The sequence below is a fragment of the Melopsittacus undulatus genome, chromosome 2 (assembly GCF_012275295.1).
Source record: "Melopsittacus undulatus isolate bMelUnd1 chromosome 2, bMelUnd1.mat.Z, whole genome shotgun sequence".
NCBI classification, from domain to species: Eukaryota; Metazoa; Chordata; class Aves; order Psittaciformes; family Psittaculidae; genus Melopsittacus; species Melopsittacus undulatus.
The window spans coordinates 16,934,745-16,952,350 of NC_047528.1; the positions used below are offsets into that span (position 1 = coordinate 16,934,745).

General features: G+C 39.2%; 1 protein-coding gene across 1 annotated transcript; it reads right to left on the reverse strand.

Annotated features, from left to right (window-relative positions):
- Nucleotides 1-790: 790 nt before the first annotated feature.
- Nucleotides 791-17,069, reverse strand: CPAP (centrosome assembly and centriole elongation protein). The gene is made up of 17 exons (XM_031049616.2): nucleotides 17,038-17,069; nucleotides 15,452-15,953; nucleotides 14,273-14,396; nucleotides 13,208-13,504; nucleotides 11,916-12,063; nucleotides 10,272-10,377; nucleotides 8,337-9,957; nucleotides 6,725-6,857; nucleotides 5,756-5,921; nucleotides 4,480-4,719; nucleotides 3,766-3,865; nucleotides 3,108-3,205; nucleotides 2,354-2,452; nucleotides 2,102-2,242; nucleotides 1,905-1,989; nucleotides 1,654-1,774; nucleotides 791-1,073 (listed from the first exon to the last, which is right to left on the reverse strand). Exons 2-17 carry the CDS (start codon nucleotides 15,869-15,871, stop codon nucleotides 881-883), a joined length of 4,092 nt encoding a protein of 1,363 aa, XP_030905476.2. The 5' UTR covers nucleotides 15,872-15,953; nucleotides 17,038-17,069; the 3' UTR covers nucleotides 791-880.
- Between the last annotated feature and the right edge of the window lie 537 nt (nucleotides 17,070-17,606).

Genomic DNA, 17,606 nt, shown 5'->3' on the forward strand with positions numbered 1-17,606 from the left:
GGTTGCCCAGGGAAGTTGTGAATGCTCCATCCCTGGCGTTGTTCAAGGTCAGGTTGGACAGAGCCTTGGTGACATGGTTTAGTGTAAGGTGTCCCTGTCCAGGGCAGGGAGGTTGGAACTAAATGATCTTAAGATCCTTTCCAACCCTAACTTTTCTATGATTCTGTATGTCTTCCCTCACAATCACACACGTTTTACCCTTTGCCTCTTGTACTATCCTTTGGCACCACAAAGAGTCTGGCCCTCTTCTTGACACCCTCCCTCGTGGTAGTTCTACACATTAATTAAATGCCCCTTTCACAGCTTTAGTACGTACTCTAGTATGAAGCAGATGTGCTGTACAGGGTTGCAATACCCTATAGAACTGTCACGTGCTCATTTTCAAAATGTGGGGTTTATTTGCATTTATGAAAAAAAAAAACACCTTTTTTAATGAACCATCAAGAATACTGCCATTTATTTACTTTTTTGAGTCAAGCAATAAGTAAACTGATACCCAGACTCTTAAATTTGGCCACCCTCTGTATTTTTACATGGCAAGGGTTCCAACACTGCAGCTTTTCACCTTGAATTGAGAAATTTTCTCTTAGATGTCTAAAATAATTTACAGCAGTTTTGTGATTTGTTTTTCCTCTGACAGCCAATTTAAAAGAAAAGAAACACCCTTTAAACCACACATGACAAAATACCCATTAAACTGCTTCTTAAAGTAGAGATGGGAAAAACATTGCAAGAAGCTCTGATATAGTAACATCAAAAAATAAATTTATTTCAGGAAAACTATGAACAATATATACATACAACAAGCAGGAAAGGGTTTTGCTTCCTGGTTACAGAAGTGTACGTTATTTTTGCTACTGTGCTAATATTTCAACGTTACCTACAACTTGGTGTCCATGATAATATTACCATCCTTGTCCTTTACTCTTACTCTCCCAGAGACATACTTTGTTTCCTGCTGTCCGTTCACGTATACAGTCTTGACAGTACCATCCGGATACTCCCGTCTCTTGAACTGTGCTGTGTGTAGTTCTCTCTGGCCATTATTGAACTCTATAGTTTTGCTTCCATCTCTGCATTAAATAAATATATACGGGTTTGGGGTTTTTTTTTAGTAACATTGTACTACACAGAAGCTTCAATTTATCTTAGGACATATACGCAAACCTAAATGAAGGAAGAACTTAACAAATGAGTATTTCTGAAAAGCCTGTTAAGTACCATGGCAGCTTGTTGGTACTCAAAAAACCTGTTTCTGCAAAACTGAGTGCAGTAGAACTGCACTTTCTCTGCACTAAATCTTACTGCTGCAACAGTCCAGGAAAGTGCTCAAAACATTAGGTTTTAAACCTGTTATCAGCTATCAGAGCTGCTTGCTCCATGAGCTAGGTTCTTGCATGTTCTCTAGAATTAGAATTATGCACAAATTGGGAAAATCTCTCAAGTTAGGGAATGAGATAATACACACGCATTGTCTTTGTTCCTCCTCCAAGCTACCAAAGAAAACCCAAGATTTCTAGTAGTAAATATATGTTCACAGTACTATATGTTCAAATGTGAACTTATAGATGTGTTCAAATACTGCCTGTGGCAGTGAGCCCTGTGGCTCCATCCCCATCTACCAGCTGGGGGTACCTGAAAAGTGAAGCTTACCGCTGAACACGAACAATGGTACCATCTGGGAAGATACTTTCTTCTTGCCCATCCATGAATAAGTTTTTAATAGTTTGATCAGGGAAGGTAATTTCTTTCTTGCCATCAGGATAATGCTTCTCTGAAATTATTTTGAGACACAAATACAGGTGTGGATAAGTGTGTGTATGTACACACACACACACAGAGCTAATTAGATAAATAGATAGGCAGCAATTTTGAGAGTGGGTTGGGCTGCACAATTTCTTTACCTATTTGTCCATTTGAAAACTGCAAGACCTCTAAGCCGTCGGAGTACGTAGTATGTGTAGTCTTAGCATTAGCATAATAATAAATCTGCAGAAAACAGTTTGGATTTAATGTAACTAGTGAGAAATCTCGTACATGTGTGCACATTTGCATTTAAATCAATATTTCTAGAAAAATGCAGAAGATTAAGGGTACATACCACTGTTTGATCAGGCATAACCTGCTTCACATCCCCATTGAAGAAGGTTATAGTCATGGTCTTCCCATCAGAACCCACTTTTTTCCATGTCCCATTGGGGAAATAGATGAGGTGGCAGCCATTTTTCAAAACCTTTTCAACCTAATGAATACATTACAGAAAGGTCAGTATTGAGCCATCGCAGGCACATTGTCATACACCTTTCACAACAGATGGCTTCCTGGATTTCAAATAACTGAGCTCTCATTTTACCTTTCCATCAGGATAAGCAGTTTCTTTCTCTATCTTTTCACCGTCTGCATATGCAGGTCCAAATGGTAGTGACACATGAGCTTCATTAGGAGAAATGTCCTAAAATGACAACAATCTAAGCATAAACTCCAAATCTTTGTCTTTATACAACTTTTTTGTCCTAAGGTGACAGGTATTTCGGGAAACAAGGATGATCAGGAAGGCATAAACACAATCTGGGTTAGTTGAAGTGGTAAGATAGACAGACTCTGCAATAATTGGTTGGCTGTAGTCTGGACTAAAGTGGAATTCAGTAGGGTGTTGTAGCATGGTGCTCATCTGCCTGAAGCCATCCATGCCAAGGTATGAAACAACTGATGAAGTTTCATAAAGCCTGAATGGTACCTGCAGCAACTAATGTAAGAATTAATTCAACTATTGACAAGACTCTTGCATGGTTGCCCTGCATGGCACATACAAACATCCATCTTTTCTCTCAAAAGGTAAAACATTTTGCAAAACTCAAGGGAGTGCAAGATTTCTGTTTCCTCAATGAAAGACTCTCAAACTCCAAGACATAGGTAGAACACACACAGGTAAAAAAGCATTGACTACAGCACAACCATTTTCTGGTACGACAATAAAATTGCAGTTGAACATAAGGTGAGTCAACAGCTTCACCAGTCACACTCCAGATAGTCATTTAAGTACAAGTAACTATTAACTTAAGCTTTTTCCTCCCCCTTAAAAAATCAACTCAAGATACAGGACTTACTACCATCGAAGTCCTTGAAGAATCTTCTGGTGCTGTCATTGTCTCAGAATTACTTCTGTCACTAGCAGCTGGTCCTGATGCAGGTGTAGAAAGCTTTCCTGCCCAGATACACATAACACAATTAATTTGTATAGTGAAATTATGGTACAGTTTAAGTTTTATTATATAAGATGAAACTGTATAGGACACCTACATTTCATAAGTGCAGCAGAAACAGGAATTCAAGCTCAGCATAAGCCAGCACTATGCACTTGCAGCCCAGAAACCAGCCCTATGCTTGGCTGCATTAAAAGGAGCATCACCAGCAGGTCAAGGGAGGGTAATCTGTCCCTCTGCTCCACCCTCATGAGACCATACCTGCAGTTCAGCTCCAGGGCATTCAACACATGATGAATGCCATTTGGGATTACAGAACACAGCTTCTGGTATGCTCCAGACCACCAAACATGACCAGAAGCATTCTTCCTCTGAGAATGGTCTCATCACCATTTTCTCCAGAGCCCTGCCCTGCAAGGTAATTACCCAGATGCTCAAGTGTATTACAAGTATTCTCTTGCCTGCTTCTGAGGGGATGATGCATTCTTTTTAATACAAGCAAAAATCCACATTAGTTTTATTTTAAAGACTTGTAAATTCTCTGATAGGCAAACATTAATACCTTTTGTCTGAGAATAACTTTTGCCATTTATCTTGGTGCACTTCTGAACTGGAAGAAGTGGAGATACAGTTTGACTTTTTGGGCCTCTGTTTGGAAGACACTAAAAGGAAGGAGATTATTTGTAGCTAATGTCAGATTTCTTCATAACTGTTCATACAGCAACAAAATTTATACACCATGCAACACAAAATTTACTGGAAGCCTTCCTCACAAACTATACATTTGTGAGACTTGGTCAGCAGAGGGCTTGTGTGATGTAGCCCAAGCTCTACTATGGAACTCTTGTCTGCTGCCTCACTGCAGACAACTGCAGCAAGTTGATTTGGTGCACAAAATCCAGAATAAGTGTTATAGCTTAAAAATAAAATCTAAATGCTTTAGACAGTGGGTGAACTGCTGGGCTTGCATGGCTGGTCCTTAAGCTGCAGACGTTCACAGGTTAGATTCCCATCTATGATTTTTCTCTTATGACTGCATTGTTTTGAATTTCTAAGAGGAGTTCCTCACCAGAATGGACACTGCACATTGTGAACATTAGCATTTGGAGAGAATGTGACAGTAACAAAATTCTGAATCTGTCACCACTAGTGGAGTTCCAAGATTAGTTTATTAAAAGTAAACATCAAAGTTGTAGCTACTGGATTCCAAGTTTATGATCCAAACCTCAAGATTATCCACACAGATGAATTTAAAACACCAAGATGAATAACTTACAGATTCTGCCCTTTTTAAATTTATCCCAGGATTTTGTACTTTCTTCTTGTTTCCAGCAGCTTCTACTTTCTTCCAGGCTTCTAAACGAAACCTCTCCATAATTTTTACTTCCTCTTTTAGCTCCATATTCTCATTTACTAAAGCTTCTATTTGATCTTTCAGACGTCGATGGGTGGTTGACCATTTTGCTTCTTTTCGTTTAAAATCTTCCTGTAATTCTGCAATCTTCTGTTTTAAAGCCTTAGAAAAATGCATGTTTATAAATTTTCATTTTTTTAATATATGACACACAAACACACACAAAAAAAATAAGGTCAGCTTAATGCGGTAAAGGGTGAAAAGTAGAAAAAGTTTTCTTCCCTGAAAGAAATGTTATTTAGACTATCAACTTTACAAGCTAAACTTCAGTCACAGGAAGCATCTTTATTGCCCTCCTGACATTCTTAGCACTTCATAGATTGGCCAGTACAAACACACTTGAGACAGAAACATTAAATCTTTAAGGCTACCCCTGAGAGGACTCTTCAAAAATCTTGACATAGGAAAGCAGGGAGGACACAATCACATAACACACATGTGAATCTGCCTGGCCAGTTTAACAAATATTACTTCAATTTGTTGAAATAAGGAAAATTTGCAGGGAAGAAGGAGGGAGATCCATGCGTGATAATCAATATGACTTGTCTGTATATGTCATACCACATATCCTGACAATGAAGGAACAAAAAGATTCTGTTTCTTACATCTCTGATACTAGAAGGAATAACAAAATGTAACTTTTTAAATCGTAGATTACTATATTTACTGTACAACACTTATAGACAGAATAAAACTCAAGTGCAGTTCTAGTTTGCATTTTGATCCACCACTATGAATAATAACTTACAACTTAATATTAACTACAGTAATTTTATATCAAAGTTGAAGATAATTCTACCAGAGTAATGGGCAGTTTTCAGAAGGGAAATGTGACAAAAAGGTTTGCTCATGAGGGAGTTTTGCCTTAAAGCCATCAAACAAAACTGCTAAGACTGTAGTTCCCTTCTTCAATTAGAACCACTGAATCACAGAATCATTTAGGTTGGAAAAGACCTTTAAGGTGATTAAGTGCAGCTGTTAGCCCAGCCCTGCCAAGTCCACCACCAAATATGTCCACTAACAGTTCCCTTCTTCAAATCACTTGCAACCTTTCAATTAAGTTACAATTAGCTCTTGACTACCTTTAAATGAATTTAAATGTTCCTGCATGAACTAGAAGAATAATATATTTTTATACCTGGATTTCATCACGTTCTTTTTTATCTGGAATTGCTCTTGCTTCTGTCGTATATTTTTCAAAAACTTTACGTTCCTTTTGCAGTTTTTTCATTTCCTTTTTTTTATACTCTTCTATTTCAGCCAGTTCTTGGGCTTTCTGCTGTTGGAAGTCTGCAATTTCTTTCCTGTAATTATGAGACAAAGTATTTGTTTTAGCCCAAAACTACTTCACATCTGGATTTCAGGGAAGAAAATGAAGACTCTGAATTTTGTGGTCATTGATTCCAATACAGCATGTTACGCCAAGGAAGATTGAAGCTATAAATGGTATTATTTATTTAAGGAGCCAGAATTGCCACTCAGTGTTTGAAGTCCAACAATTCCTATTTTGATATCTTCTAGTCATAAAAAGTTATCCTAACTCAGCAAAGCTTTGGCTAAAATCTTCCAGCATTTTTCAGAGCAGTAGAATACCATTCCCCTAAAAGTACCTTGGAAAAAGAATCTGCCAACAGCAGGAAGGCACAAATCAGCCAAAAACATGTTTTTTCCAAACAAAACAGAAGTGACTTTGGTAGGAATATGTGTGCCACATTTAAGTCACCAGAAATAATTATTCTCTCTGTATGTTATTTGTATGTCCCCCAGTTCAAATGAAAATATATGATCTAAAGAAAAAGCATCAATCATGTTAGTATGAAGATTTGTTTTACAAGACCAGTTTAGGTCTATGTTATCACTCAGAACAAAAGTATACAAATTGTTCCAAATATAGCCTTTAAGGATATTATATTAAACTAGAAAGGGTTCTTACTATTATCATTTGTGTGCTAGTAATAATTACAGTTTAATGCATACATAGAGCAGCAATCAGTTTCTTGACCTGTGTCTCCACTATAACTGATACACACCTGTGCTATTGGTAACTGGACATTAGGATAGTCTGGAACATACTATGTTAGCCTGAATTGTTCCCATTAACAATTACCTGATATTTGCCAAGGCATGCTCTCTTTCTTCACGGAGTTTAGATAGACTTGTGTTTTCAGCTCTGAATCTCTCTATTTCATTTTCCAGTTCAATGAGCTTTTCTCTCAGTACCTGGGATGGAACAGTGTTTCCTGTCAAAGAACAGCCAGGTACAAGTTATCAAAGCAGCATCCATATCAAAGCCATCCATAATTACTGAAGTAAACTACTAATATACACCAGTTAAAAAATAAAATTAAAAAATAAATAAATTTAAAAATCAAGTGGTACAACTTTAGATGTAGTGGTAGTATTGTGAAACATCTCTACTGCTCAGCTAACACCAAAGTGACATTTAAAAGCACTTGATGCTATTTACTCAAGTACCTCAAATACTGACTACATCTATCATTTTTGTAGAACTAAATATATATTAGCAAATGGAATGTGAAGGGCTTCACATCAATCCAAAGAAATTCAAGGAAGGTATAAGGGCCAAGCATCAAACAGGAAAGTTCATGGTTGTAAATATTTCCAAGTTTTATTCACAACAAAATCTGCTCACACCCATCATCACTGTGTGATCTACTGCAGAAGCCAACAACAGGATTTGTGGGCTTTTTTGCCATGCCAGTTTCCCGTTCATTCACTACCTAACACTCTCAGGGTTTTAGTAGTCCACTTTTGAGTATGCAACAGAAAAGCCTAGACACTGATGCTGTAGTCTAGGTAGGCAGTTACCTCATTTACCCTTAAATGCTCTGAGGCTCAATAGAAAAACCCTACATCTCTTCCTGCAAACAACATCTAACAGGCATCCTTGAACAACCCTACAAGATCAGTTCTCCACAAAACAGTAAGCAGAAGTAGCAGCTTTGTTATGAACTTCTCAAAAACCTAACCAAAATCCTAAATATTTGCTGGAGCAGAGTATGAAACCAAGATCTCACCACCTTACAGAGAAGAGATTTAAATGGTAGGCTATGCCATCATGCTTTTATCAAATAACTATGATTTTAATGATCTCACTTAAATGCAACAGCTTCAACAGGAGCCTTTAGAAGCAGTCCTTCTCCAGAATATAACCACAATTGAAATCAACTTGAGTAAGACACAAAAATTACATTTCCCACATTCCACATGAATCCTTTAGATATTATACTGATGTCAGAAAACACAGAGCTGCTACATCCTTATCAGGTAAATAAGCCAACCTAACAGTGCACAGCATTACCCTACTGTAGTGTAAACATGCACAATAGTGGAAAGGGAGGTACCACTTAATTTTTGGCATGCATTTGATACTTCCCTTGATTTGGGAACAGTGATCAAGCAGCTCCAGATCAAGTTAGTTCAATGAGCCGCTCTGACAGAAAACTAGCCCCCAGCGGGAAAAAAATACCTTAAAAAAACCAGGTTGCACTGCTCATCCTCATTCTGCAAGCTGCATATTTGTTAGATCTGACATCAGACACTCAACCAGGAGAGGAGACGAAAAGTGAGAACAGAACCATTCCTTGCAGTACAAGTCTGTACCCTTTGCTGTAATGTCAGGTTTCAGCTAAGGTGTTAGAAGAAAAGACTAGTAATAGGTTGTCTTCAACATTTCCTACCACTTACTGTTCTCTCACCTCCTGATTCCTGTTCCACATTTGATTTGATTTCATGTTCTGAATGACATCCTGCCTTCTGTTTTGGTTTCAGTGAAGGAAACAGTTTCTTCATGAGGTTTGACACAGGAGGTCCATTTGAATCACTGTCCACTGCAGACTCTTTGGACATTTCATCTCCTCTCTTTGAGGCAACTTTTCTCTTTATTGCTTTCTCTGGGACAACTGTATCATTCTTACTGGAAAAGTCCATCTGTAAAGGTGTTTTAGTATATTTTTCATGTAAAACACTGTTAACATAATTTTCATCAAGATCACTCCATGTTCTTTCATCATCAAACTCAAACTCACTCCTACTTATACAAGACATGCTTCTCTGATGGTCTGAAGCTTTTCTAATCTGCTTTGACAGTGCAGTGCAATCTTTGTCTGATATGCCAAGGTCAGCATCTCCATTTTTGCTTTCTCTGCTAAGGTTTGTAACAGAACCCCCATAATCAAAAAATTCTGGATCACTTTCTCTATGGCTCATAAAGGATGTCTGAGCGTCTTCATTTTCATCCTTTAACGTGGACTCTAATTCACTCTCAGAATCTACAGTAGTATTATCACTGCCCTCACCCTTATCTTCATTTACAATCCACTGATTACTTTTTAAATCAGGAGCTGCAGTCATGGAAGAAGCTGAAAATACCACACCATCCATTTTATTCAACGGATCCTTCATCCTAAGAGCTGTTCCTGAATGTGAGGCTGTATGCATAACTGCTCTATCATTCATATTTCCCTGTGTCATACCGTCTGCCTTTTTATTTATCTTATTTACAAGTTCAACAGCCAGTGCCTTGACTTGCTGCTGTTTTGCCTTGATAGGGGTAGAAGACATTCTGCGGTCTTTTAAAGTTTGCTGATCTTGATCCAAGATCCTCTGCACAAATGAGGAATTACTTGAGAAAGATATTTCATCTGCAACTTGTTCTAGAAACAAAAATTCATCTAATTCTAGATTCTCTTTTTCTTTTTCCTTTTCCCAGTTTTCCAGCTTATTCTGAAATGAAACTTCAAAAGACAGTTCTGAATCTTTTACAGGATTACCTACATGACATTTAGAATTAGAAAAGGCACTCAACAGCTCATAAGACAACTGAGGCTTTTCTGTGCCAGGTAATCTGTTTCCGATCTGGCTGATGTTAGACTTAGTAAATTCTACTATGTTCTCTTTATTTTCTATTTTGTTGTTAATTTCTGATGGGAAAAAATCTTTCATCTGTACATCATGATTTTTCCCTGGTTGCATTCTTGTTTCTAATGGCAAGGTATTTTTTCTGTTGCGATTCCTGAGTACCAGGGTCTTTGGAATAGGACAATGTTTGGCTTTATTGGGGCGATTATACTTTTTACATGGTGCAACAGGGTTCCCAGGAACCAGTTCTTTGCCAGGAGGCAGAGTTTTCTTCTGTATTTGTGATCTGTCCACTTTAATGACATTTCTGTCATCTGAACACTTCTGGTGGAGCTTTAGGACATTTTCTCCAGGTTTTGTAATTTTAGATTTGGTATTAGTGAATCTTGTTAATCCTTCTCCTCTTTTCAGGAAGGGTCGTTTGATCACTGGTTTGTGAATGGCTGATCCATTTGTCTCCTGAAGAAAAAGGAAAAGTAAAAATGAGAAAAAGTAAAACGCCAAATGTTAAAAAGACCCTTATACAGTTTGAAGATTTCTTCAAATGAACCCCATATATGAATAGGAATTTACATAGTACATTTCCACTGGATTTCTAAAGACATCTTAAACAAGTGAAATATTTGGGGCTTGTTCTATTTTAATGATGTGAATACTGCATTTGGTGTCAGCTTTTGATGCTAGAATCTTCCTTGTACATTTTTAAAGCAGCTGCAGCATCTTGGCACAATATATAAAGCACTATAAAGATTAAAAAAATAACAATAACTAACCTGCAACTTCTGTGTTTGCTCCAGACGCCGCTCTTCTAGTTGTATCTGTTCTTCCAGGTATTCTTCAAATGTCTGTTTCTTCTCCTGAATCACAGCTTTAATAGGTCTAGTGTAATTAAAGAAAATACATAGAGAAAAAGCAAGTCTTACATTTCTATGCAAAATAACTGTGTTTAAAGCCACTGCTGTTTGAAGACCTAAGGTGTAATTACATAAAACATGACAAATTATGAGATACTGTGACACTTAATGACCAATCTGAGAAATGCATTGTAACACTAGCTGTTCATCTTTTGAGAAATGTCTTATTAAATCCTTGATATCATTAATATACATATCTAAAAGATACTGTAGGCAGGGTTTGCTCTTTCTTCTTTCTTTGCTTTTCTCAACGACTCTTCTGCTCGCATCACCAAACTTTCACTCATATTTTAGTCATACTGCCAATTTCAACAGTATCATTTACCCAGTTCAGTGATACTACTGAGTTTGTGTTCCTTACCTCCCCCTTTGATAGTCCTCCACCTCCACAGCAGTACTGGGTCTGTCTGGGATTGAGTGAGCTTTCTTCACAGCAATCCATATGGTGCTGTGGTTGGGATTTGTGACTACAGCAGTGTTGATACACACGAATGTCTTAAGTATTACTGAACACTGCTTGCATGGCATCAAAGCTTGCTTTGTTTTTGTGTGCTGCTCCCTGTCCCCAAGAAGTAGGCTGGGGGTGGCCAAACACTTAGAGGGGACACAGCCAGAACAGGTGACCCAGATTGACCAAAGAGCCATTCTATGCAATATAACATCATGTTCAGCAATAATAACTGAGGCATGGCCTTCTAAAAGTAGCTGTTGCTCAGAGACCAAATGAGCATCACTCTGCTTGTGGGAGGTGGAAGGTGACTGCCCATGGATCACTTGGGGTCCTTCCCTCCCCCTCCTTCCTTATTAAACTGTTTTCATCTCAACCCACAAGTTTTCTCAAGTTGGCTTCTCAGGTACCCTCTCTGATTCTGCTCTGGGGGACAGACTGAGTGGGCAGCTCAGTGAGTGCTTAGTTTCTGACTGGGCCCAACCCACCATAGCTTAGAACAAGTACTTCTTGTTTTAGTAATGACCTGTCAGACACAGCAGAGGTTTAAAACAATACCAGCCACTACTGTTACTCTATCAGCTCCATAAACAAAGCTTCTATTATACATGAGAAGGCTTCTGCCACAAGCATTATTACTACTTCTAGCCATATGTAGATGTCTAAACAAATGTAAGTCCTGGTAACAAACTAAATAGTTACAGCCTTATACTCCTCCTTCACGTTACTACTTTCACCAGTAGATAGGAGGTTGTAACAAATCAAATTGGGAACAGTAATTATAACTGCTTATGTACTAAACTGTGTTTCTAAACTACCATTACCTTAAGCTGCACACACCTCTTCAGCCAACAGACAACAGTGTATCTTTCACAGCATAATCAATTTCAAGCTATAGCCTCTCTTATTACAGGTCTCCACAATACCTAGCAGAATGCAATTCTTGGTTGAGAAAACTACACAGATTGAGAATATTAGACCCTTTCAATCAGGACTCAGAATTCAACCAAACTCAAGTTATTTGATACAAGCTGCATAACAATTATCTGATTTACCTTTCCTCTGTGTTAGTCCACAAATGTTTTCCTCTGCTTGAATTTTCAGAGAGATCTGCACTTTCCACATGTAAAGGATCAATGTGATCTTCTTCACTCTCCATTAATATTTCCATCTTTTTTTGCTCTGGGCACTGCATGTTTTTTCCTATGAAATTAATAGAATTTTTTTTTCTTGCCACCAACAAATCAGTTTTCAGCTCATACTTTAAGCAACATTGAGGTCAGATTAAAACCAGGAGGGAGGTTTATGGTAATTTAGTCTGTCTGAACTCCTACATGAAATAGTCCTAAGATTTGCCCAAATTAATTCTTACTTGAATTTGAGCTTTTTCTTTTTTTTTTTGCAAAAAACTACCAATTATGCACTAAAACTTTTCCACAGACCTTAAACAACCCATTCCGATTGTTCATCTTCTTTGCTACTGTTAATTTATGGCTTAAAAATAAAATAAATGAACAAATTTGGATTTCTGCTATACGGAAGCGATCTCTTACCAAGCTTCTGTTTCCCATGTATATACATATAAAATATGTTCAATTAATCTTTCACATACTCTTAAACCAAGCCCTCTGATTAAAAGTTTTAAAGCTGGTATGAAGTATAATGAAATGCAATGCCGTACCTTTTCCCCTATAATCTCTACAGGTTAATAAGGTTTAACCTTATTAAGCTGCTACATTCAAATCAAAACCACTCTTCCAGTCATAGCAGCAGACTAGTCATTTGGTACCAATGGTAAAATTGAGAAGAGCAGGAAAGAAAGAACTCCTTTGCACTGCTCCTGACATACAAAAAATGTTTAGTCCTATGGTGGGACTCCATAAATTCATCTTTATTCCTAATTCCAGTTCAGTCACTAATCCACACAATAGAGCTGTCTAAAGACATTCTGCATCCTTGGATAAATTGTTATTTTCCATTTTCCTCAAGAAAATGTGTGTACAGTTCAGCCTAAACAATTCAGCTATCTGGTATCTGTCACTATTTGCTATTTTCAGTCTTCTATCATATGTAAGCTTTAGTAGTAATGGTTTTAAGTTTTTCCTAAAACAGACAAGCACTTCATACAACAGAAAAACTTGATTTTTGCCTCATGTTGCTTTTAATAAAACCCACATGGACATCAGAAAGAGCAGTCCGAGATCTGGAAGCTGTCAGTAAACCAAACCACAAATCAAGTAAACCAACACTTGTAAAAAATCTTCACAATAAGTAATAGAAAACTTCCGTAACTACAATGGGAAAAATAACCCACCACACACCAAGTTATCTTCTATAAATGACTAACCAGTAATGTGTTTGTCTTCCTCATTTGTCAAACAATTCTGCATTTTCATAGACACACCCAGACATCGTTTCTCATAGGCAGGCACTCTTGAAGGGCTGTTCTTCAAAGACGAGGTGTATTCTTTGCTATTTAACTTTAGTAAAACATCACTGTCTTGTGTATGTGGAGAACCAATTGGAGCATAAGCTCTGTCTTCAGAGATGCTCTGATACCCATATGATGGCAGCTGGTGTAAAGTAGCTGAGCCCATTGAATGCCCAGGTCTCAGCTTAGGACTTTCAGCCATTAGAGGACAGCCTTGAAATTAAATAGAAAAAAGAAAGTCTATGTCATTGTATGTGTATCACACAACCACTCTTCCACAGGAGAAATGACACTGAAAGGCAAGACTGACCACCCAGCTCCATCCTTAAGTTAATGATCATGAATAAGCAATTAGGCAATCTGGGTTTTTGTTCTCCTAAACGAAGCCCTAAATTCATTTTCTCAGGCAGAGTGAGAGAAAAATAACCATTTAGGACAAGTGGGATTTATACTGCCAACAGGAGAAAATACCCCCGCTCAACTCTCAAAGCTTTTCTCAGCCCAGCACTGTCCCCTTCTGTTACACACAGCAAATGAGACTGGAAAACCGATACAGGTTACAACTGTTTGTTTTTAAATACAGATCCTTCAGTGCATCACCAGAAGAAATTTGTGCTGTGAGAGCCCATGCAAGGAGAGAACACTTAATTTGGCTACACTGACAGCTTAAAACAATGAAAAATATTGTGAGAAACAGTTAATCAGAAACAAAAGCAGCTGTTTGTTCTACACTGTAATTTATATTTGAAATATGTTCTTCGCATGATCAAGTTACAATTACAGCTGGCCTTTTATAAAAACAGAACAATCTTCCTTCTACACTTAACTTTCAGGCAATGGAGCAATGCAGCATTCATCTTTTGATAACTCAAGTAGTCTTAAGGTGAAAAACACAAATATGCTTTCAGGTTTTAACTGGAAAATGAGATTAAATTCTTCAGTTTACTCAAAGTACGTCATATGGTTTCTTTCTTAACTTACCAAGAATTGCTGTCTGACCAGATACCATGCTAAGTAACTTCTGCTGCTCTTCCATTAGCCTTTGAAGTTGCTCCATCTGTTGTTTCTTCAGCTGCTCCTGTTTCTGTTGTTGCAGTTCCTTCAGCTTTTCAAGCAAAAATATAAATGTATTGAGCTTAAGTTTACTTAGAATGCACCACAGGATTAGTGTCATGGAGGCAACAGGTCTTGTTTTAAACATGTTCTATTACATAAGTGTAACATGAATGAAATTAAGAATTTTCCTATCTATGAATACACTTGCTATTTCCAGTTTGTCCAGTTAACAGTTCCACCAGTCTTTAATTGACCGATCTGCAAACAACAGGAATCAGAACACTCATTTCTGCTGCATAGGAAAAGTATTCAAATTTTGCTCTTTTAAAACTAACTTCTACTAAGCTGTGGTTTTATTCAAATGTGAAACACTTCATAATAATTAAAACTTTAGAGAAAGTGCAATGGGATTCCCCCCCCCCCCCAAGATCTCAGTTGTAGTGAACAGTACCGACACAAAAGACCAAGAGAGGAGGAAAAAGATCATCGGAGAACATTAAGACTCATGAAGCTGCCTGAAAAAACAAACAAAAAAACCCCCAACCAATCAAAAAAATCTAAAATACTGATTAAATTCAGTACTCCAGCCTTCATTTCCTTGTGTAGCAAAGTCCCTGGCCCTGTCTCAAGGCCTATGCAGGGCCAGGGCATTCTGTACCCTACCAACCACAATGGTGGTGGGTCTCTGTGTGCTTCTGTATCTCCAACACATACATATGTGCTACTTCCAGTTCCTCCAAAGGAGAGACAGAAGCCCTACTATAAATCCTTCCACAGACCAACAATTGGACCACACTTGTGATAAAACTGTGTGCATCTTTCCAAGTAAAAAGATTTTAAGAACAAGCACATTGCCACTGAATGCAATTTCATTTTAAACAGGAACCTGTGCCAACTGAAAACAACAGAAAGTAGACTCTCAATAACTGCATATCAGTGAGGAGGACACCAACTTTTATGCATGCACAACTGTAACTTAGGACTTGGTCTTTAAGCTGTATTCTGTATGTTACAGAGGGTTTGCTCACTTCCAGGTATGACAAATCATATGCAGGAACGAAACAAATGTTAATGATATACATCAAGAAATTTTAAGCCTTTTACCTGTTCAAGCTTTTGTAAGAGTGGATCACTGTGATCAGATTTATTCTGACCATCCATTTCACCATGGACAAAGTCTGGTTTAAAAGTTTCTGCATTACATGCTGCTGCTGGAGAAGATGTTTCAGTGGTATACTGCTGACGTGCACAAGAGCTGACAGAGTCTTCACACAAGGAGTCATCACTTACAGAACAGCTCTCTGATGCATGCAACCTTTCAGCAGGGAAAGCTGTGATATTTTCAGGTCCAGATAAGTTTTCTTTGTTGATTTTCAAACCAGTAAAGCTAGGATCTAATAAGACTCCCGCACGGGAACTATCAGACATCCAGTGCGCAATGAAGTTTTGTTCACTACTCAGATCTTCAATAGTTGGCATCTTGTAAACTGTATCCCAAGTTACTTGCTCCTGTAGCATTAACATAACAATATGTTATGTAGGGTTAGTAGAATATAACCTTCAAAGTCCCAGGTATTTGGTATGGATGGTTACCTCCTTTTAGCACCTAAAAATTAAAGAGATAAACAGAATAATAAATCTACAAGTAACAGATTATCAACAAAATAAACTTCCTCTCTTATAACCAACCTAGTTTATTTATAAAAATAAGTCACAATCTACTTTTTTGTTGGTAACAAAAACGATTTGAACAAGTAACAAACACTTTCTATACAGAAAATCAACATAATCCAACTTTTAGACTTATTATTTGAGTGCAGTTAATGTTATCTCAAATACTACAGAGTATAATAGCCTTTTCAGTAGTACAGAGAGGGATTCAGAATTTTTTTTAAATGCTTGCAACAAAAAAGAGAGGTGATTTAAGGAGCTGAGAGTCTTGCTGCACAGGACCCTCGTGTTAATACTAAGTTTCAAATATGTCCATCTAAATACAAACATTTTACGGCACGTATTTCAATGCAGCATTCATCATTTCCGTGTCATTTTCTCATGGGAACTCTACAACCATGCTGCCTGTTAGCTTCTTCCCGCTGTAAAAACGCTTGTTTGAAACAGTGACTATGACTAAACAGCAAAATATCCTTAGGAAAATGCTTTTCTACTACCTTCTGTTTATGAGACGCCACTGGAAGTTTCCGAGCGAGGAACAGATTCCTGCTCAGGCGAACGAGCCCCCAGGGCGATTTTTCCTGTCACCTTTAGCAGACCCTTTCGCGGCAGCTGACAGTTAAAAGCTCCCCTGAAGTTTATCGGCAGCAGCTCCTTACCGCCTCCCAAGACAGCTTGGCAGGGCTGGAGCCGGCACGGCAAGACGAGACGAAGGTAAGGCACGGCCGTGCTCCTCAGCCTAGCTGAGAGGCCAGGCCCGGCGCTCTCCTTCCGCCACGGACATAAGCGCGAACACTGCCCCAGTCCGCGGCACCGCAACCCCCTCGCAGACGATGCCTCGCAAACGATGTCCAGGGGACGCCGCCAGCGCCCTCCGCTCCCCCAGCCCCACAGAACCCGCACCGCGACAGCTCCCACCCGCGGCCCCTCACAGGCGCCGGGGCGGAGACAACAACACCGCTCCTCAAACTGCAACCTCACTCCGAGCTGTCTACCACTCTCCTTCTTCTATTACAAACCTGCCGCCATTGCACGGTCTCCCGGCGCCATAGGCTGGGCACCGCCCCGGCGCTGAGCATGCTGGGATTTGTAGTCCCGAGCCACCACCTTCCCGCCCAGCCGGCAGGCGGTACATCGGCGCTCGGACTACAGCTCCCGGGAGCCTCCGCGGCGAAACAGCCGTTGATGGGCGTCAACAGCACAGCTCCGCGTTCGGAGTCACCGCCGACCCGGTGCTGCCGGGCTGTGTGGGGCGGGAAGAGCGGCGGGGATCTTTCAGGCTGCTGGGCCTGGGCGTCGCTCCTGGGCACGGACCGCAGGTGGAGACGGCTCCCGCGTCCTCCCTGCTGGTGGCTTCTTGGGAGCTGGAGGTTCTTGTCAGGCAGCGCCTCCAGGAGACGGCAAACGGCAGTGGTGTTCAGCGGGTGTCCAGGAGTCGTGTCTTGTGAGCCGTCCGCAAGACCCTTTTAATTGTTAAATAGCCGTAGTCAGGGAGGAAAGGGAAGATAAATGGGCGAAAAGCACCTCCTGGCTTTCTGACATTTTGTGCTTTAGGCATGCTCTATCTTACTGAGCAAATTAGTGTTTT